Consider the following 23,304-nt stretch of genomic DNA (forward strand, 5'->3'; position numbering starts at 1 on the left):
CCCTTGAGATAATCCTGAAGATGCTAGTATCCAGGACTCAATGGCCACACAGTCAGGTTCAGGGCCGTAGAATTCAGATGGAAAAACGGCCCTTGTGACAGTAAGTCTGGCCGGTCTGGTAGCGCCCACGGTTGGCCGACCGTGAGATGCCACAGATCCGGATACCACGACCTCCTCGGCCAGTCTGGGGCGACGAGCAAGACGCGGCGGCAATCGGACCTGATCTTGCGTAGCACTCTGGGCAAGAGTGCCAGAGGGGGAAACACATAGGGCAGCTGGAACTGCGACCAATCTTGCACTAAGGCGTCTGCCGCCAGAGCTCTGTGATCGCGAGACCGTGCCATGAACGTTGGGACCTTGTTGTTGTGCCGGGACGCCATTAGGTCGACGTCCGGCCTTCCCCAGCGGCGACAGATTTCCTGAAACACGTCCGGGTGAAGGGACCATTCCCCTGCGTCCATACCCTGGCGACTGAGGAAGTCTGCTTCCCAGTTTTCGACGCCGGGGATGTGAACTGCGGATATGGTGGAGGCCGTGGCTTCCACCCACATCAGAATCCGCCGGACTTCCTGGAAGGCTTGCCGACTGCGTGTCCCGCCTTGGTGGTTGATGTATGCCACCGCTGTGGAGTTGTCCGACTGAATTCGGATCTGCTTTCCTTCCAGCCACTGCTGGAAGGCTTGTAGGGCAAGATACACTGCCCTGATTTCCAGAACATTGATCTGAAGGGTGGACTCCTGCTGAGTCCACGTACCCTGAGCCCTGTGGTGGAGAGAAACTGCTCCCCACCCTGACAGACTCGCGTCTGTCGTGACCACCGCCCAGGATGGGGGTAGGAAGGACCTTCCTTGTGATAATGAGGTGGGAAGAAGCCACCATTGAAGAGAGTCCTTGGCCGTCTGGGAAAGGGAGACTTTCCTGTCTAAGGACGTCGACTTCCCGTCCCATTGGCGGAGAATGTCCCATTGAAGTGGGCACAGATGAAACTGCGCAAACGGGACTGCCTCCATTGCTGCCACCATCTTCCCCAGGAAGTGCATGAGGCGTCTTAAGGGGTGCGACTGGCCTTGAAGGAGAGAGTGCACCCCTGTCTGTAGTGAACACTGCTTGTCCATCGGAAGCTTCACTATCGCTGAGAGAGTATGAAACTCCATGCCAAGATATGTTAGTGATTGGGTCGGTGACAGATTTGACTTTGAAAAGTTGATGATCCACCCGAAAGTCTGGAGAGTCTCCAGCGCAACGTTCAGGCTGTGTTGGCATGCCTCTTGAGAGGGTGCCTTGACAAGTAGATCGTCCAAGTAAGGGATCACCGAGTGTCCCTGAGAGTGCAAGACTGCTACCACTGCTGCCATGAGCTTGGTGAAAACCCGTGGGGCTGTCGCCAGACCAAATGGCAGGGCTACGAACTGAAGGTGTTCGTCTCCTATAACGAAGCGTAGAAAACGCTGGTGCTCTGGAGCAATCGGCACGTGGAGATAAGCATCTTTGATGTCTATTGATGCTAGGAAATCTCCTTGAGACATCGAGGCAATGACGGAGCGGAGAGATTCCATCCGGAACCGCCTGGTTTTCACGTGCTTGTTGAGCAGTTTTAGGTCCAGAACAGGACGGAAAGAGCCGTCCTTTTTTGGCACCACAAACAGATTGGAGTAAAAACCTTGACCTCGTTCCTGAAGAGGAACAGGGATCACCACTCTTTCTGCCCTTAGAGAGCACACCGCCTGCAGAAGAGCATCGGCTCGGTCGGGATGTGGGGAAGTTCTGAAGAACCGAGGCGGAGGACGAGAACTGAACTCTATCCGGTACCCGTGAGACAAAATGTCTGTTACCCACCGGTCTTTGACCTGTGGCAGCCAAATGTCGCAAAAGCGGGAGAGCCTGCCACCGACCGAGGATGCGGAGAGAGGAGGCCGAAAGTCATGAGGCAGCCGGCTTGGAAGCGGTTCCTCCGGCTGCTTTCTTTGGGCGTGAGTGAGCCCGCCAGGAATCTGAGCTCCTCTGCTCCTTCTGAGTCCTTTTGGACGAGGAGAATTGGGCCCTGCCCGAGCCTCGAAAGGACCGAAACCTCGACTGTCCCCTCCACTGTTGAGGTTTGCTTGATCTGGGCTGGGGTAAGGAAGAGTCCTTACCCTTGGACTGTTTAATGATTTCAGCCAATTGCTCACCAAACAGTCTGTCCTGAGATAATGGCAAACTGGTTAAGCATTTTTTGGAAGCAGAATCTGCTTTCCATTCCTTTAACCATAACGCTCTGCGTAAAACCACAGAGTTGGCGGACGCCATTGACGTACGGCTGGTAGAGTCTAAGACCGCATTGATAGCGTAAGTCGCAAACGCAGACATTTGCAAGGTCAAGGACGCCACTTGCGGCACTGATGGACGTATGACAGAGTCCACCTGCGCCAGACCAGCTGAAATAGCTTGGAGTGCCCACACGGCTGCGAATGCTGGAGCAAACGACGCGCCGATAGCTTCATAGACAGATTTCAGCCAAAGGTCCATCTGTCTGTCATTGGCATCTTTAAGTGAAGCCCCATCTTCCACTGCAACTATGGATCTAGCCGCAAGCCTGGAGATTGGGGGGTCCACCTTTGGACACTGGGTCCAGCGTTTGACCACGTCAGGGGGAAAGGGATAACGTGTATCCTTAAGACGTTTGGAGAAACGCTTATCTGGATAAGCATGGTGTTTCTGGACTGCTTCTCTGAAGTCAGAGTGGTCCAGAAAAGTACTCAATTTACGCTTGGGATACCTGAAATGGAATTTCTCCTGCTGTGCTGCTGCCTCCTCCGCTGGAGGAGAAATATCCAGCAGTCTATTGATGGCCGCTATAAGATCATTCACCATGGCGTCACCATCAGGGGTATCCAGGTTGAGAGCGGTCTCAGGATTAGACTCATGATCACCTAGCTCTGTCTCATCATACAGAGAATCCTCTCGCTGAGACCCTGACCAGCGTGATGACGCCGAGGGTCTCTCCCAGCGAGCTCGCTTAGGCTGCCTGGGACTGTCGTCCGAGTCAGAGCCTTCAGCCTGTGATGCCTGGGACCCCCTTGGAGCACGGATTAGTTCCAACTGAGGGGGACCGGGGAACATTGAATCAACAGTGCCCATGGTCTGAGTGACCGGCCTGGACTGCAAAGTTTCTAGAATTTTTGTCATAGTCACAGACATCTTATCAGCAAAAACTGCAAAGTCTGCCTGGGCCACTACTAGCATAGACTCCGGCTGACGAAGTGGCACAGGGACCGAACATTGCACACAATGGGGGTCAGTGGAACCTGCCGGTAGATCAGCCCCACATGCGGTACAGGCAGCATATAAAGCCTGTGCCTTGGCACCCTTGCTTTTTGCGGATGACATGCTGTTGTCTCCTCAGAGCAATATAGGGGTATAAGCCAAGAAGCGACCGTACAGTGCAATATATATATATAGGTACAGACAAAAGTACACAAAACAACACTGTGGCACTAGTGGGGTCAGCACCTAGGTGCTGCTTACCGCCCTCTTAACAGCGGGTGTGTGGTCGCCAGAATCCCCTGTCTGGGTCTCCCAGGGCTATGTCCGTTCTCCAGCTCAGACTGCGTGCAGGAATGGCTGCCGGCGTCCTGTGAAGAGGGGCGGGCCGTGGGCGTGCTGCAGACAAAGAGCGGGAAACTGGCGTCCCACTGTGCCCAGTGAGAGGGCTGGAGTATGTAAATAAGACTCCAGCCCTCGGCGCTGACTATTGTACAGCGTCTCTCCCCTTCCCTGACTGACAGGGCTGGGGGCGGGAACGAAACGTAACTAGGCCGCAGAAGCCGGGGACTAGATTTATAAGCGCTGCCGTCGTAAAAGCACGGTCGGCGCGAAGTCCCCGGCGCACCACAAGTCTCAGCCGCGCCGCAGTCTCCGGGGCCGGCGCGGAAGTTCCCCACACATAAACTCACTCAGCTAAGCTGCAGTGAGTATAACCCAAGCGCGCAGCGCTACTGTCCCCGGCGCACTAGAACACCCAGCAACGCTGGAGTGTGTCTGTGCCTGTCTGTACGGGGACACAGAGTACCTGAATGTTGCAGGGCCTTGTCCCTGACGGTACCCAGCTCCGTATCCAGCAGGATCTCCGGGTCTGTGGATGGAGCCCGGCCTCAGAGCCTGGAGGCCGGTAAGATCCCACTTCACCAGAGCCCTCAGGGGGATGGGGAAGGAAAACAGCATGTGGGCTCCAGCCTCCGTACCCGCAATGGGTACCTCAACCTTAACAAACACCGCCAACAAGAGTGGGGTGAGAAGGGAGCATGCTGGGGGCCCTTTAGCATGGGCCCTCTTTTCTTCCATCCGATATAGTCAGCAGCTACTGCTGACTAAACAGTGGAGCTATGCGTGGATGTCTGACCTCCTTCGCACAAAGCTTGAAAACTGAGCAGCCCGTGATCCCACGGGGGGTGTATAGCCAGAAGGGGAGGGGCCTTACACTTTTTAGTGTAATGCTTTGTGTGGCCTCCGGAGGCAGTAGCTATACACCCAATCGTCTGGGTCTCCCAATGGAGCGCCGAAGAAAGCGTCGTTATCGTATCATCGGTGTAGGCTCCGACTTTTTCATAATTACGCTGCCGCAACAAGTACGATGCTGTTCCTCGTTCCTGCGGCAGCACACATTGCTGTATGTAAAGCCGCAGGAGCGAGGAACATCTCCTTACCTGCCACCGGCGGCTATACGGAAGGAAGGAGGTGGGCGGGATGTTTACATCCTGCTCATCTCCGCCCCTCCGCCGCTATTGGCCGCCTGCCGTGTGACGTCGCTATGACGCTGCACGACCCGCTCCCTTAGGAAGGAGGCGGGTCGGCGGCCAGAGCGACGGTCGCAGGGCAGGTGAGTGCATGTGAAGCTGGCGTAGTGATAATTTTCGCTACGCCAGCTATCACAAGATATCGTACCTGCGACGGCGGCGGGGACTATCGCGTGCGACATCGCAGCATCGGCTTGCGATATCGCAACGTGCAAAGCCCGCCTAACTCTTGACAATCAGGGTTCTGGCGGCTGTAATAAAACTTGCATCAGTCACATCCACAATTTGCAGACGCGACGGCCTCTGTGCGCAACTCCGTGTCCTAACCCACATAGTGGACGATTGCAGGAGCTGCTACTATGTACATGCACTTATCTGGTCCATACATCAGACCTCAATAGTGCATGCTGTACCTTGGTCCAGGTAGGTAACCAGCCATATGCACTAGCACATAGGCTGTAATGGGGGTCCGTGTGTGGTCCATGGTGCATGCAGACAGCACCGGTCCATATAATATGCTCATATGTACAAGCTCTTGGGGCAGCGTCGTCTGGCTGCTCAGTTTGCCTGGAGTGACTGTAGCAGACATCTCTTTAAATAATTCCTACATTTTCCTCTTTACTTATTTTATTCCAAATATAATTAGTCATCCTACTATCACATATGATATATGTTATTAAGTTAAATACAATTAAACAAATTCAATCTTCTTTAAAAAAATTTGGTGAAAGCCTGCAAGAAATCTGAGGCGTTTTCCATTCAGTGCTGCGTTTTGCAGATTGATCAGGGCTCCCTTGCTGCTTCCTTATAAGTGACTTTTCCATCTGATACTTGGTGACTGTTCTTGTACTGGAATAAAACAAGAATGAAGGTAATTAAATCTCCTACAGGAGAATCAAGATTGCTATAAAATCCACGCAAATGTGACCAAAAAATAAGAGGCGAGACTGCGAGGAGACTGTTGGGGAGGAAGGCTACCAAGAGACCTAGAAACATTGTGAATACATTACAACCCAATACGGGTGAGAGCTGACAACGTATGGAACAAAATAGAATTATAAAGATAAGGACACAGTAAAATGAGCACACTGCATTGAGAATGGCAAATTAGTTCTCTCCAAATGGGAAAAATCAGCCTAGTGCCACCTACTGAAGGAAACTATCATTTAAAGGGGTTGCCCAATACTTTTTCATTGATGATGTAAGAAATAAATCATCAATATAAAGTCGATAGTGGTCAGATGCTCAGCACCCCCACAATCAGTTGATGTCACTTCGGTAGTTTGATATAAACAGTGTTTGGTGTTTGGATCAGAACCGCCTTTTTAGTGGCTGCTGCGGGACACTGCAACTCACCTCCTAGTTTCTTCACTGAGAGCTAATATACAGTACCCACAAAACTGAGCTGTGTTGTATCAGCTCCGTATAAAAGGGTACATCCGGCCACAGCTGAAAGTATTAACAGCTAACAGGTGGGGGTGGCGGGTGTTGGACAATCACCGATCTGATATTGATGAGACTAATCCCACTATTTTACAAATGGCACAAGAGAGACATGAAATAGGAAAGGTTCTATGTTCTGAGAAAAATTTTAACATTTTGCCCATCGTAAAAAATACTAACCAAAAACACCATATTCCCACAGGTGATGGCAGAAGTATAAAGTGGCATGTGAAAGTAGAAGGTAATATAAATGTAGCACATCCTGCTGAAATCAACAAAAAACTACAACTATGAACATATAGTCTCAAGTAGTCAAGAGACCAGATATGAGAGTTTAGAACCTACTTATTTTTCCTTCCTTCTTTAGTTTGCGTAAATGATGAGTTAAGTTGGATTCTGCAGCTGCGTGCAAATACTCCGGGGTATCCTATGGGAACAACAATATTTTGAAAAAATAGTTTAAGACCCAATAAAAAAAATACAATGGTAACAAAAACATATTCATTTCATATACAGCCTATTTATACCCTATGTCAAAAATAAAATCTTCATGGTAAATGTGGAACTCTCGCACAATTTGTTTGCACATGTCATGGTAACTCAACTTTCTTCATACCAGTTTAGTTGCATCCCTACACTATGAAGCCTTTCATTATGGTGAGCTGTGTCATGTGATCTCTCATCGGACTACCAGTCCAGGACATGCTCTTCTGTATAGACCGGAAGTCAGGGTCTCACTTCCTGCTAGCTGCAGATCACATCTCTCCTGGAAGCTCAGACCCTACTCTTTTTGTCAGGCTCTATCCTCTGCATTTGTTTGCCCCTTCTCCTGCTTTATATAACAGATAAGCTGTATAGTAGGTAAGTCTGTTCAACATTTAGTTGAAGAATTAAAAAAAAAACAAACATAGCTCACTCAAACTATCTTCTTACACTATCTGTGAGCGGACTTTCCATTGTATCCTATGTGATGTAGCTAAAGCCTATCTCCCTACCTCCTGCTTGTAAGAGATGACAGGCTGAAACTTATCACATGCAGGAGGCAGAGAAGAAAAACTGAAGCTACAGTATATTACAAAAGTACACCCCTCACATTTTTGTAATTTTTTTTATTACATCTTTTCATGAGACAACACTGACACTTCGACACAATGTAAAGTAGTCAGTGTACAGCTTGTTTAAGGGTACGTGCCCATGATGACGACACTCCACCACCATGACACTCTCACCACCATGCATGACTGTAGGCAAGACACATATGTCTTTGTACTCCTCACCTAGTTCCCACCACACAAGCTGCACACTATATGAAACAAATAGGTTTATCTTGGTCTCATAAGACCACAGGACATGGTTCCAGTAATCCATGCCCTTAGTCTGCTTGTTTTCATCAAAGTGTTTGTGGGTTTTTTTGTGCATTATCTTTAGAAAAGGCTTCCTTCTGGGATGACAGCCATGTAGACCAGTTTGATGCCATGTACGGCGTATGGTCTGAGCACTGACAACTGACCCTCTCCCCTGTAACCTCTGCAGCAATTCTGGCAGCAATCATACATCTATTTTGAAAAGACAACCTCTGCATATCACACTGAGCCCGTGCACTCAACTTCTTTAGTCGACCATGGTGAGGACTGTTCTGAGTGTAACCTGTTGTTAAACCACTGTATGGTTTTGGCCATTGTGCTGCAGGTCTGTTTCAGGGCGTTGGCAATCTTCTTATAGCCTAGGCCATCTTTATGGAGAGGAACAATTCTTTTTCTGATCCTCAGAGAATTCATTGCTATAAGGTGCCATGTTAAACTTCCAGGGACCAGTATGAGAAAGTGTAAGCGATAACCCCAAATGTAACACACCTGGTCCCCATTCACATCTGATACCTTGTAACAGTAATTAGTCGCATGACACCAGGGAGGGAAAATAACTAATTGGGCACAATTTGGATATTTTCACTTGGGGGTGTACTCACTTTTGTTGCCAGCTGTTTGGCCATTAATGGCTGTGTGTTGAATTACTTAGAGGACACACTAAATTTACATTGTTATACAAGCCAAGCTGTACACTTTACATTGTATCAAAGTGTCAGATCTTCAGTGTTGTGCCATGAAAAGATATAATAAAATATTTACAAAAATGTGACGGGTGTACTAACTTTTGTGATTTACTGTACATCACATATGAGTCACTGGGAATCTGCTTTGTGAGTAGACAGCTATTCTATGTCGAAGAACTATCGCTGCTGCTATTAATTAGGAGGATACAGAGCAAGTGCAATGTGATGAGACTCTTCCCTCTGCAAAGCCAGAGACATCAGGAAAGATGAATTCTACATTAAGGAAACTATATTAAGGGAAAGAAGGAATCACCATGGTAGCCAACCCAGAAATGGCACACTGACAAACATTTATACACAAGGCATGCATTAGAGAGTCTACATTATTCATTAATATGTTCCATAAGACAACACATTGCTGGCGTACTGCATTAATAAAACTCGGACAAATATGCTTTTACCTTGGTCCAAAATATTATTTATTCACTGCAGCCCAGAATTCTTATACTAACCTTGGAAACATTTCTCTACAAATGTATCTGCCAATCGGGCCCCCTGGTGGCTGTACTGAGATACGACACTTTCTGTACAGTTTACCTTAGGGCACCTAAGAGCTGCACATTCTCGCTCTGCAGATTCCCAGCCAGGTCTTCCTACACTGCTTCAGCACATGCAGAAAGCTTGTTTAGGAGATTCCAGCACCAAAGGTCTTTATTTTAGGGTATCTACCAAGTATCCTATTATACAGAGTAAATAGTATACCTGCACCTGACCCTACAGTTTTTTTGTAACTTGCAAATATGAGTGATGTAGAACAGCGAATGGGGCTCCTAAACAGGCCTCAGACTAGGGAAGTCCTTAACTGTCCCTCATCCCAGAGGTATAGCTGATAGTGGCAAGATCTGGATTGCCAGTGTATCCCTAACTCCTGAATAGTCCTGGTATAATACCCCCTTCACCCCCAACCTAGGAGAGGGTTGGGACTGGAGTGCTTAATCCCACACATAAGACAGACCAGGAGAAACCAAAACTCAAACTCACAGCACACACTCAGCTGTCTGCGGTACCTTGGCTGGTTATGAAAAAAATAGAGGGGATCCCACGTTTTGGTTATTTGCTTTCACTTACAGATTAGTGATGGGGAGGTCTCAGACTCCTCCTACTACCAGTCTAGGACTTAGTGGCAGCTGTCGGCCGCCATTAACTAACTCCTTATTACCCGAATTGCCACCGCACCAGAGCAAATCGGGAAGAGCTGGGTAGAGTGTTGGGACTGTCGTATCCAATTCCAGGCGGCTGGATCATGATATTTTTAGGCTGGGGGGGGGCAATAAATAATCATGTGTATCACCTGCCTGAGAATACCAGCCCCCAGCTGTCAGGTTTTATCTGTGCTGTATATCATAATATGGGGGATCCTAAGCCAATTTTTTTTATTTATTTATCTGTATGATATAAACCTGCCCACCGGCGTATGTGATTGGAAGCCTCAGACACACTGTCGCTCAGCGTGGGAGCTCATCTGACTGCAACCAATCACAGACGCTGGTGGGCAAAGGAAGCAGTGAATATGTATAAACTTAATGAGCGGCCCAGGAAAAGAATGGGAAGCCGCGGGAGCAGTGTGACAGCTGCACCGGTGATCTGTGAGTATGAAGTGCTTGCTCCCACCCCTTTGTGCTGGATTCTGGTCCCCATAAACTTTACATGAGGACTGGCATCTGGCCAGATACCAGGGATGAATCCCCCGCCAACCCAGAGTCAGCGGGGGATTGATCACCCAGTCCTCCGAAACGCAAGGTCAATACACAAAAAGAATTGACTTGTTGCATCTTGGCTGCATCTTCAAAAACACAGCCAAAAAAAAGATGCAGTGTGCGGACAGGAAAATAAAAATCTCATAGACTTTGCTGGGCTAAGGAAATGCATGAATTTGGGTGCATCTTTGTGACCTCAAAAACACCAAAAAGCAGTAAAAGATGAGTGAACATAGCCTTAGAGGATGTGCCGCTGTGCATCCACCATCTCCCTTCTGGCAGGTGACAGACAGTCACTTGAGTTCAAGTTTTTTTCGAGGGGGAAAGGTGGCTACTTACTTTACTGTTGCACGGTGCCCTTTAAATGACAAATTATTCCTAAATATTACCAAAATAATTCCATTACTGTACTGTGTGAGAAGCGAACCGAGAAGCTTTATAAACAGTAAAATGTCCAAACCACCGTAGCTGTCCCCTGATCTGACGCCTGCTTTGGAGTATCACTCACCTTGTACACAATTTTAACTAGTTCCATGGCAGTCAGAGATTTCCCAGAATTCTCTTGTATTGCTTGAAGAATTTGTTGTTCCCGAGCTTCTCTGTGAAAAATATATTCCTGAATTTTGGCTCTTGCACCTTGAACAACTGGGCCATGACCTGAATGTAAGAAAAGTAGAAGGTATACATGATCTCTGTCATTCATCTTTGAAGAAACTGAGCAACAAATGATGGTTCTAGAAGAATGTGATAAAGTGACCGCATAATATAATTCAAATGGCAGCTCGTCCTTGTAAGGTGTCAGGATGGATTGCAGAAGTCTGCTCCTGCTGAGGCCGGATTCTCAGTGTTGTAGGCACGCAGACCGGTGATTTAGAAATACCAAAAATCAGAATTACTTTCCGTAGTGTATTTGGAAAACTATATGTTAAACATACATCAAAGATGCACAACGTTCAATCCACACATCTAAAACATTACATTTTATTTATAGAACAAGTTAAAATACAAAAAGAATGGGAAGAGTTACATCAAACAATAAAAGGTGCAATTGCATTCAAATAAATTGCCCCAATAGGCTAGTTCACGAAATGTGAGGTACAACAATCTTACAAAGATGAATGATCCAGAATTCTTCAGGAATGTTGTAAAAGACTTGTTGCCAGTTATTGCAAACTTTTGATTGCAGTTGTTGCTGCTATGGGTGTGCCAACCAATTATTAGGTTTAGGGTGTAATCAGTTTTTCACACAGGGACCTGTAGGTTTAAATTCCTCTTTCCCTTAATAATAAAGAGCTTTATTTTTCAACTGCCTTTTGTTTACTTGTGTTATCTTTGTCTAATATTTAATTTTTAACCGAGGGAAACATGTGGAATCAGAAGGGATTGTCCTAGTAGTGGACAACCCCTTTAAAACACAGGCACAAGCGGAAATGTCTATGAGGGGTTGGGGACAATAACTGTTGGCTGAATGAGAGTTGAGCTGATACTCGGGATCCGTCTTACAGCCAGACGTAAGATTGTTAGAAGAAGACATAGCTGACTTCCTGGGGCACATAGTGAAGTTATAGATCCACTATTGACAAATGACATACTAATCTACTAACCTGGGTAAATTTTGTCCGCCTTCACATCCAGCAGCTTTTCCAAAGACTTCATGTAATCATACAACTCCTCAAACACAGCTGTTCCTTCTCCGAGTATGCAGTCTCCAGAGAAAATGGCATTTTCTTCCTCTAAAACCAGAGCCATGTGATCGTCTGTATGTCCAGGTGTGAACAGAACTCTAAACACAATACAGAATGTAAGCATTAGTACTTTTGTATAAGTCTGGCCTTTGTTGGTGCCGGCGTACAGATCAACCTTACAGCACCAGATTGGGCTCTGCCGAAGCAGAAGGGCAGTGCGATGGTTTTCAAGACAAAAGTGCAGCTTAGGTACATGGATTCCTGATCAGCGCCCTGAATTTGTATGCAGCTCTATGTAGATGTATATGCATATATGAATTTGTATGCAGCTCTATCTAGATGTATATGCATCTTTTGCAGATGTGATATAAAGCACAATAGTAAGGTTATTTGTTCCATGTTACCTGGCAAAATATCATACTCATACTGCAAGTTTATAGCGATGGGGAAAGACGTGGCTTTACACAAAACCAGATCCACTCTTCTATGAGCAAGATATCAGGTGCTATACTGTATCCACTAAATGATCATATAATGAGTTAAATAACACAGGTCTGCGACTAAAAAGCAGTTTGATTTTTTTCATGTAATTTCCATGTATTTTGGTGTGCTGAAAAGGAAAAAAATATTGAAAAAAAAATCCTGGACGTCAGGATTTGCCACAAAATGCAAAATTCTCTTCAAATTAAGTAAATTTTTCATTTTTTTTTTTTTTTTTAGGGTTTTGAAAGTCAAAATTCCTATTCATTAATTCACATCAATGCATTGAAGATATATAATGCCAAAAAAATATAACTTTCAAAGAAAAGAACTTTCAGAATGAGCTAATGAAACCAGCATCAACATTTTACAAGCTGAATGAGCGGGCTCTGACATGCCCGGGCTTGTTTCAATTGTTTTTTCTTTTTTCTCGCCTGTTCACACTTTTTAATCTCAGTTCGTGTTAGCTCTTCATATTCAACCGTGTTTCCCAAAATTAGCATTATGGCTCAGCGGAAGTGTATTAATTCGCCTGACAGTTTCTGTTACATTTGTGGTGAATATACAGTGTTGAAGCAACAGCTGAATATTACAGACTTTGTGAAAAAAGTATACTTCGCATATTTCGGACTAAAGCTATGAGATCAAGATAAAGCTGGGCGCCTCATAACGTGTGCAAACTGTGTGTTGAGGACCTCCGAAATTGGTTCAAGGGTAAGAAAAAAGCTTTCCGTTATGGGATTCCTATGGTATAGCGAGAGCAAAAGAACCATAGTGATGATTGTTACTTTTGTTCATGCGATGTGAAAGGGTATAATTCAAAATGGAAGCATTCCATTTCATACCCCAATATTCACTCAGCAATTCATCCCATCCCCCATGGCACAGATATACCAGTACCCAAGGCCCCTGCTACCTTGGAAGAGATAACTATATCCGATGAAGGTGGAGTCATACCTGAACCAGATGAATCAAGTTCTGACTTTGAAGATGATACAAGACCAAAATTGTTTTCTCATGAGGAGATGAATGATTTGGTAAGAGACTTAAATTTTCACAAAGATGTCGCTGAGTTACTCGGCTCAAGGCTCAAAAGCAAGAATTTATTGTTGCCAGCAGTGTCTTTTTCATGGTTCAGACATCGTGAAGACGAGTTCGTTCCTTACTTTGCCCAGGAAGATAAGTTGGTTTATTGCATCGATGTCGAAGGTTTGATGGGTCAATTTAAAATTAACCAAGGTAAACATCGGGTAACTTGCTTGGATACCCGATGTTTACCTTGGTTACGTGTGAAGGGAGCCCGGCTCCTAGCAGCTGCAGATGTTCGTAACCAAGGTAAATATCGGGTAACTTGCTTGGGTACCCGATGTTTACCTTGATTACGTGTGCAGGGAGCCCGGCTCCTAGCAGCTGCAGACGCTCGTAACCAAGGTAAATATCGGGTATCCAAGCAAGTTATCCGATGTTTACCTTGGTTACGAGCCTCCGCAGCTGTCAGATGCCGGCACCCAGTCTGTCACGCTCAGTTCCCCTCACTCCCGATCACATGACTCCAATGCCCGCCCATAAACTTCAAGTGGCAGGATCCTACAAAATAACACATGCGTTTGCATGCGTTTTTCTTTGTAAAAACAGGATCCGTTTTTACAGCAAAAAAAGTTCATGACACATGTTAAAAAAACGTAGTGTGAAAGCAGCCTAAGGTGAATCGCCACAGAGCGGTCAATTTTGTTGATTTCAGGTAATTATGTACTGCAGTAATTTCCTAATATATCTTTATAGACCGTGTGGGCTCAGTTTTTCTCCCAAGCCCCTGGATACAAGTGTGACGCCCCTGGCCTATCAGGGCGTCACAGGGTATTGTACAATCTGCCCTTCTGTGCAATATCAAACTCCTTCTTGGTTATGGGTCTCTAACTATATGGTGTTGCCTACAACAGCTAATAAAATCCTAGGTACACTCTGCACCACACCCACCAGAAACACCAGTGGACAGCCTCAGTGGAATAGGGTTGCCCACTTGGGGGGTTGGTTAAGGGGAGGTCAGCAGTGACAGTAATAAGAGAGTGAAGTGTTGGAAGGGAAGGAGAGAGGAGGTCAGGAGCTGGACTCCTTGGAAGCCATCTAGGTAGGAGACGGTGGTCTGGGCCTGGAGAAGCTCGACCCCCAGTCGCAGGGGATCATGACAAGGGGCACAGAACTGTCGAGGAGGACAGCCAACGGCCTTGTACCATCATCGGGCTGGAACCATGGCCCGACGTGGTATGTGGTCCCTAGGTCAGAGAGTAGCTTCAGGCAACCTGACAATTTACCCGACGAAAACGGAGCCTTCAAGATCCGCTCTCTACCCGCTCCAAAATCAGAGTACTAGCGCAACGAGGGGAATAGGACTTTCCACTCAAACGGCCCAGGAAATCCCAAACGTGAACCCTGAGAGTAAGCTCCCACACTTAGCCATACTGGGGAGCGGGACCCGGCTAGTTACACACTACTGGGACCAACAGAGAAGTAAACTTAGTGCCAGGAGGAAGGTCACGGATCACTAGGCAGCACCATTAGGGATGGGACCCGAACTAGCTCCCCTCAGCGGCAGCGGTATCCAGAACTTTGGTTTATCCAGTTGTCAGTGTCAGCTTACTGGACTGAGTGAGTACAAGAGTGACCCCTTCGCACCCAACGGCACTCCCCAAACACCATCACCGAGTCCCGGGGCATCCCCCCTACCCGAGGAGGGTTCTAACACCTGGCTGCACCATTCCATCGCACCCGGGTACTCCCAACTGCAGCGGTGGTACTCCACATTACCACATACCACGGGTAGCGTCACGAACTTTAACACAATCCTGTAAATACCCCCTTAATTTGAGTGGCCGCATGACCCCCATGTCCGGACACCCCTTGACCCACCGCGGATCTGGATCCGAGCAGCCCGGCTGCTGGCACGGCGGCAGCACACAAGTAGTTGTAAAAATGACTACCAGTAGCTACCAACAGAGGAAGCAATGTACACACAGTATGCAGTAAGCCCCAAGCTCCCTCTAGTGGTGACTGCAGAGAGCCACCATGTTATATTTTATAAAAAATAAAATACTAATATGTTACTCAGAATAAACATTTCAGGTGTGTGTGTGTGTGTGTGTGTGTGTGTGTGTGTGTGTGTGTTATTTAACTCTTTCCTTGCCAACAATCTATATGTACTAGCACAGAAGCACTTCATTAGCCAAGGAGACATTTGATCTGCTTAGACTACAGTCCTGCTGCTTCTACAATTCTGCTATTTGTAATATTAATAACAGAATGAAGATTTTTATTCTCCAGAATAATAATAATAATAGTAGTAAAAATTATAAATGATAATAAACAGATAATACATAATTATATTTCATAATAATAATTATAAAATAATATTAGGAGTTGCTGGTCATCTCCCTGCTTCCACATCTAGCTCAGGCACAGACATTACGGTCACTGTCTTTCAACAGACAGCAATGTCTTGTGATCTATACGTGTTGTGTTCTGCCCACTAGATCTGCGGTCGGTGGGTGTACTTACTTCAGGGTCGCTCCCTCTGTTCTTATCACATCGCCATCTTTAAGATATTTGTACTTTTGCTCTCCTGCCCCAATGACCTCTTCTTGATGTGGGTTGCGAGGAAGTTTACTGACGCTGAAGTCTAAACCTGCAGCAATAAAGATAATGTACACGTTGTGAATGAGCTCCCACACGCTGTGGTGTGATGGAAATAGAGCTCATCCGTATGGGCATACCTGACTCTTCTCACCATCTCTGCTTGCTGTCAGTGTCTTTACAAGCCAGGCACATATACTGTATGTCGAGCACTTTTTCAGAATTGGTTGCACCTTCTGAATGTAAATCACCAATGTTTCCGCCCACTGACAGCAAGCAGAGATCTTGACTTAATACACAAAGTGCATTGGGAAGGTGCAATTTTTTTTTAATGAAATAATAAATGTAATTTTGTAGATCTAAAACCAGTAAATAGTGAGCCAAAAAGGCTGTAAGCGCCATGGAATTAATAGCGCTGCCAGTGCTTTTAGCAGCTAATTCTGGGTTGTCGGGTGTCAGACCTCCGCCAATAGGATATTGATGATCCATCCTAGGGATAGGCCTGGACAACACCTTTAAGGCTTCTACATTATTTCCACGCATCTTCCCAGAGCTTCTGTGGACCCGTGAGACTATACAATGTGTGTATCATCTATGTATCTCAGTAATAAACCCTTCCAGAATTATTCCTACCATTCATGATATCCCTGCATATATCGGTTATGCCCCCGGAATGGTCGAGGTGCCAGTGGGTGACGATGATTTCCTGGATGGCGGTGCTGGACTCTTGCAGGACTTGCCTCAGGGTGCTGATATATTCCGGTACTGCCGGCTCTCCTGTGTCTATGAGAATCCTCCTGGACGGATAAATCACAGTTACATTACATTTTTACTTTACAACGTCTGAGAGTGGCAAATTTCTGTAAACCTTTAGGATTACTAGAGAATTAGAGTATGGAGTTTACAATCAATGGGGCGACAATCAGGGGTGAGTGGGCGACCTGTTTCCATTTTCAGAATAGCGATCGATCAAAGTCTGATCTTCTTGTTTGTGGAAGTGCATAATGGCCAGAACATAGGAGATTTTTGAGGACCTCAACAAGAAGACATCTTTATGCTCCTCAGGCTAGAAAAGATCACAAAACCATCTCTAAAATCCTTGGACTCAACCAATTTCAATGAAGGGGAAATCTGCAATCAGATGTGCCTAATTCATTAAAAAGCACACACCATTTAATGACTTAAGCGCACCTTCTGAGGGTCGTGCACCTCCATGTCAGAAATGCTTCGTTTCTGGTGGAAAAAACGCTGCCAATAGTGGTGAATTTGACGGGCGACGTACCACGCCCCGTCCTGCCTCCCCACATTTTGGCAAAAGTAGTGTGAAAACGCCAACAGGCGCTAATTTGTTGCACAACTCTGCGTTGCTAAGCACTTGTACCTTGTCCCCCCCCCCATCTCATTGTAGATTGTAAGCTCTCACGAGCAGGGTTGTCTTTTTTCCCTTTAAATATTGTATTTTCTATAACTGTTACTTGTTTGTATATGTTTATGTATATGTATATGATCCTCCTGAATTGTAAAGTACTGTGGAATATGTTGGCGCTATAGAAATAAAGATTATTATTATTGCTAAAAATTTTTGCAACTTTTCAAATTGTTTTACACCATTTTTCTGGCATGATTTATGGATTAGGACATTATGTACAGATGGGAAAAAATCAGGGCAAAGTGGAGAATAGTGTTACATGTTGGGTAAGCATTTTTGCATAAAAAAAATCAGGGTCTTGGCAGAGAAAACGCAGTGTAAAATATGCGCATTTTAGCTGCATTTTTATATGTTTTTTTTCCATAATTTGAATGAGTGAAAAACACTAAAAGAACTGACGGGTGACAGATGTGAAAAACCGCTTTGGTGGATCAAATCAGCGTGTGTGAGATTTCAAATAGTCTCTTCAGGGAGGAAGGAGATGAACTCTATTGCCACCTATTGGAGGTAGCAGTCCTAATGAGCCTTGTCATGTGACTTAGGCTATGTGCGCACGTTGCGTAAATACATGCAGTTGCGCTGCGCTTTGTAGCGCAGCGTAACTGCATGCGTCCTGCGTCCCCTGTGCGCACGTGGCGTCTTAAAGCGCAGCGCTTCGGCTGCTGCCAGAAGCGCGCGTTCTAAGAAGTGACATGTCACTACTTCTGTGCGCTTTGCCGGCAGCTCCTGCTCTGTCTATGGCAGGAGCTGCAGGCAGAGCGCATGGAATCGGCTTTTTTTTTTTCCCACTACGGACATTTTCTGCAGTTATTTGAAGCGCATTTGTGCTCTTCAGATCGCTGCAGAAAATTCTGCAGTGACTGTACGCAACGTGCGCACATAGCCTTAGGATTTATGCCAGATCACAACTTGGATTTGCAGACACAGTGGTGTTTCGAGATGGTTGCCCCTCGTCAGTGCAAAGTATGAGATCTGATCTGGCTGTATGAGAGGCTATAGTGGGGTCTAAGGGGAAGAGGTGAGATTTCAGAAATCTCAGTCGCTTTGGTGCTGTAAAATTCTGTGTTTCTTCAGCAATAACAACAAATAGAAACCAGATGTAAAAATGCAAAGTGTGAACAAGCCCTAATGGTGTCACACTAGACTGACTCCAGGATGAGGAGTCAAGGGAGCGGTCATAATCAGTAGCTGACAAGCTTCCTGAGTGATAGGTGAGCCGTGCTAATCAGTGACTGACAGCCTTCCTGACAGACGGGCAGTGCTAATCAGTGGCTGACAGCCTTCCTGAGTGACAGACAGGTGGTCCTAATCAGTGACTGACAGCCTTCCTCAGTGACAGACAGGCTCTGCTAATCAGTGACTGACAGCCTTCCTGAGTGACAGACGGGCAGTGCTAATCAGTGACTGACAGCCTTCCTCAGTGACAGACAAGCAGTGCTAATCAGTGACTGACAGCCTTCCTGAGTGACAGACGGGCAGTGCTAATCAGTGACTGACAGCCTTCCTCAGTGACAGACAAGCAGTGCTAATCAGTGACTGACAGCCTTCCTGAGTGACAGACAGGCTCTGCTAATCAGTGACTGACAGACTTCCTGAGTGACAGACAGGCAGTGCTAATCAGTGACTGACAGCCTTCCTGAGTGACAGACAGGCAGTGCTAATCAGTGACTGACAGCCTTCCTGAGTGACAGATGGGCAGTGCTAATCAATGGCTGACAGCCTTCCTCATTGACAGATGGGCAGTGCTAATCAGTGGCTGACAGCCTTCCTCATTGACAGATGGGCAGTGCTAATCAGTGACTGACAGCCTTCCTGAGTGACAGAAAGGTGGTCCTAATCAGTGACTGACAGCCTTCCTCAGTGACAGACAGTGCTAATCAGTGACTGACAGCCTTCCTCAGTGACAGACAGTGCTAATCAGTGACTGACAGCCTTCCTCAGTGACAGACAGGCTGTGCTAATCAGTGACTGACAGCCTTCCTGAGTGACATGCCCTGGCTTGCTGTCAGTCAGTCCTCTGTGCAGCTGGACCGGGGCACTGCACTGGTCGCTCCTGGTGGACTTGCAGGGAAAAAATCACCCCGTTTATCAGACATCCTGAGCCCTGGCTGTGGTGATGTGCACGTGTCAGTGTAGCGGGTGCACGGGCTGCAGACCCGGGGCTGTGAGCTCAGCCTTCATTACATTCCCCATAGAGAGCAGCACTACAAGTCCCAGCACCGCCTGTCACTCCGGTCATAGTTCAGTTCAGGACTCACTTATCTTACTATAGACGGCCACTGGGGGCGCTGTACAACCCCGACACTTACTGACCTCCGGCCGGTGCCCACCAGGTACGTGTTGGTGCCCTGTAGTGTCATGGGCCCCGGGTTACAGCCCAGCACGCGGATCACCCGGGAGGACAACTGCTCTATACGGGGCAGCACCGACAGCGCCATCCTGGATTCCAATATGGTCCCTGCACATTCCCCCTGACGTCAGAACGTCACGTGACATGTCAAGTCACATGGTACAGGAAGCCGGGAGGATAGAAGTGAAGTAGGGAAGTAAACACAGCACCGGAGCTGGACCGGGGGGAACAGATGTGTTTACTTCTCTCCTATCTCACATATTAGTCACCTCCACTGAACAATCACTAGACAATAACTAATTCTCCTACACTACTGCCCCTATAACCAGTGCCCCTACACTACTGCCCCTATAACCAGTGCCCCTACACTACTGCCCCTATAACCAGTGCCCCTACACTACTGCTCCTATAACCAGTGCCCCTACACTACTGCCCCTATAACCAGTGCCCCTACACTACTGCCCCTATAACCAGTGCCCCTACACTACTGCCCCTATAACCAGTGCCCCTACACTACTGCCCCTATAACCAGTGCCCCTACACTACTGCCCCTATAACCAGTGCCCCTACACTACTGCTCCTATAACCAGTGCCCCTACACTACTGCCCCTATAACCAGTGCCCCTACACTACTGCCCCTATAACCAGTGCCCCTACACTACTGCCCCTATAACCAGTGCCCCTACACTACTGCCCCTATATCCAGTGCTCCTACTCTACTGCCCCTATAACCAGTGCCCCTACACTACTGCCCCTATAACCATTGCCCCTACACTACTGCCCCTATATCCAGTGCCCCTACTCTACTGCCCCTATAACCAGTGCCCCTACACTACTGCCCCTATAACCAGTGCCCCTACTCTACTGCCCCTATAACCAGTATCCCTACACTACTGCCCCTATATCCAGTGCTCCTACACTACTGCCCCTATATCCAGTGCCCCTACACTACTGCCCCTATATCCAGTGCCCCTACTCTACTGCCCCTATAACCAGTGCCCCTACACTACTGCCCCTATAACCAGTGCCCCTACACTACTGCCCCTATAACCATTGCCCCTACACTACTGCCCCTATATCCAGTGCTCATACTCTACTGCCCCTATAACCAGTGCCCCTACACTACTGCCCCTATAACCATTGCCCCTACACTACTGCCCCTATATCCAGTTCCCCTACACTACTGCCCCTATAACCAGTGCCCCTACACTACTGCCCCTATAACCAGTGCCCCTACACTACTGCCCCTATATCCAGTGCTCCTACACTACTGCCCCTATATCCAGTGCCCCTACACTACTGCCCCTATATCCAGTGCCCCTACTCTACTGCCCCTATAACCAGTGCCCCTACACTACTGCCCCTATAACCAGTGCCCCTACACTACTGCCCCTATAACCATTGCCCCTACACTACTGCCCCTATATCCAGTGCTCATACTCTACTGCCCCTATAACCAGTGCCCCTACACTACTGCCCCTATAACCATTGCCCCTACACTACTGCCCCTATATCCAGTTCCCCTACACTACTGCCCCTATAACCAGTGCCCCTACACTACTGCCCCTATAACCATTGCCCCTACACTACTGCCCCTATATCCAGTGCCCCTACACTACTGCCCCTATAACCAGTGCCCCTACACTACTGCCCCTATAACCATTGCCCCTACACTACTGCCCCTATATCCAGTGCCCCTACACTACTGCCCCTATAACCAGTGCCCCTACAATACTGCCCCTATAACCAGTGCTCTTACACTACTGCCCCTATAACCAGTGCCCCTACACTACTGTCCCTATATCCAGTGCTCCTACACTACTGCCCCTATAACCAGTGCCCCTACACTACTGCCCCTATAACCATTGCCCCTACACTACTGCCCCTATAACCATTGCCCCTACACTACTGCCCCTACAACCAGTGCCCCTACACTACTGCCCCTATAACCATTGCCCCTACACTACTGCCCCTATAACCAGTGCCCCTACTCTACTGCCCCTATAACCAGTGCCCCTACACTACTGCCCCTACAACCATTGCCCTTACACTACTGCCCCTATATCCAGTGCTCCTACACTACTGCCCCTATAACCAGTGCCCCTACACTACTGCCCCTATAACCAGTGCCCCTACACTACTGCCCCTACAACCATTGCCCTTACACTACTGCCCCTATAACCAGTGCCCCTACACTACTGCCCCTATAACCAGTGCCCCTACACTACTGCCCCTATAACCAATTCTCCTACACTACTGCCCCTATAACCAGTGCTCCTACTCTACTGCCCCTATAACCAGTGCCCCTACACTACTGCCCCTATAACCATTGCCCTTACACTACTGCCCCTATAACCAGTGCCCTTACACTAGTGCCCCTATAACCAGTGCCCCTACACTACTGCCCCTACAACCATTGCCCTTACACTACTGCCCCTATATCCAGTGCTCCTACACTACTGCCCCTATAACCAGTGCCCCTACACTACTGCCCCTATAACCAGTGCCCCTACACTACTGCCCCTATAACCAGTGCTCCTACACTACTGCCCCTATAACCAGTGCCCCTACACTACTGCCCCTATAACCAGTGCCCCTACACTACTGCCCCTATAACCAGTGCCCCTACACTACTGCCCCTATAACCAGTGCCCCTACACTACTGCCCCTATAACCATTGCCCCTACACTACTGCCCCTATAACCAGTGCCCCTACACTACTGCCCCTGCAACCATTGCCCTTACACTACTGCCCCTATATCCAGTGCTCCTACACTACTGCCCCTATAACCAGTGCCCCTACACTACTGCCCCTATAACCAGTGCCCCTACACTACTGCCCCTACAACCATTGCCCTTACACTACTGCCCCTATAACCAGTGCCCCTACACTACTGCCCCTATAACCAGTGCCCCTACACTACTGACTGCCCCTATAACCAGTGCCCCTACACCATTGCCCTTACACTACTGCCCCTATATGCAGTGCTCCTACACTACTGCCCCTATAACCAGTGCCCCTACACTACTGCCCCTATAACCAGTGTCCCTACACTACTGCCCCTACAACCAGTGCTCCTACACTACTGCCCCTATAACCAGTGCCCCTACACTACTGCCCCTATAACCAATTCTCCTACACTACTGCCCCTATAACCAGTGCCCCTACACTACTGCCCCTACAACCATTGCCCTTACACTACTGCCCCTATAACCAGTGCCCCTACACTACTGCCCCTATAACCAGTGCCCCTACACTACTGACTGCCCCTATAACCAGTGCCCCTACACCATTGCCCTTACACTACTGCCCCTATATGCAGTGCTCCTACACTACTGCCCCTATAACCAGTGCCCCTACACTACTGCCCCTACAACCAGTGCTCCTACACTACTGCCCCTATAACCAGTGCCCCTACACTACTGCCCCTATAACCAGTGCCCCTACACTACTGCCCCTATAACCAGTGTCCCTACACTACTGCCCCTACAACCAGTGCTCCTACACTACTGCCCCTATAACCAGTGCCCCTACACTACTGCCCCTATAACCAGTGCCCCTACACTACTGCCCCTATAACCAGTGCCCCTACACTACTGCCCCTACAACCAGTGCCCCTACACTACTGCCCCTATAACCAGTGCCCCTACAACCATTGCCCCTACACTACTGCCCCTATAACCAGTGTCCCTACACTACTGCCCCTATAA

At 47.7% G+C, this 23,304-nt stretch overlaps 1 protein-coding gene across 1 annotated transcript; it reads right to left on the reverse strand.

Annotated features, from left to right (window-relative positions):
- Window positions 1-5,381: 5,381 nt before the first annotated feature.
- LACTB2 (lactamase beta 2) lies at window positions 5,382-19,712 on the reverse strand. Its single transcript, XM_075316317.1, has 7 exons — window positions 19,557-19,712; window positions 16,448-16,611; window positions 15,740-15,866; window positions 11,627-11,805; window positions 10,531-10,679; window positions 6,561-6,642; window positions 5,382-5,621 (listed from the first exon to the last, which is right to left on the reverse strand). The coding sequence occupies exons 1-7, from the start codon at window positions 19,679-19,681 to the stop codon at window positions 5,578-5,580; spliced, it is 870 nt and encodes a 289-aa protein (XP_075172432.1). The 5' UTR covers window positions 19,682-19,712; the 3' UTR covers window positions 5,382-5,577.
- Between the last annotated feature and the right edge of the window lie 3,592 nt (window positions 19,713-23,304).

This window comes from Anomaloglossus baeobatrachus, chromosome 6 (assembly GCF_048569485.1).
Source record: "Anomaloglossus baeobatrachus isolate aAnoBae1 chromosome 6, aAnoBae1.hap1, whole genome shotgun sequence".
NCBI classification, from domain to species: domain Eukaryota; kingdom Metazoa; phylum Chordata; class Amphibia; order Anura; family Aromobatidae; genus Anomaloglossus; species Anomaloglossus baeobatrachus.

Coding starts and splice junctions, on each gene's coding strand:
- LACTB2 (XM_075316317.1), bottom strand. CDS start 19,681: ATGGCGCTGTCGGTGCTGCCCCGTATAGAGCAGTTGTCCTCCCGGGTG. Junction 10,680..11,626: donor GGCGGACAAAATTTACCCAG/GTTAGTAGATTA, acceptor TCTTACATTCAG/GTCATGGCCCAGTTGTTCAA. Junction 6,643..10,530: donor TAGTTAAAATTGTGTACAAG/GTGAGTGATACT, acceptor TTGTTCCCATAG/GATACCCCGGAGTATTTGCA.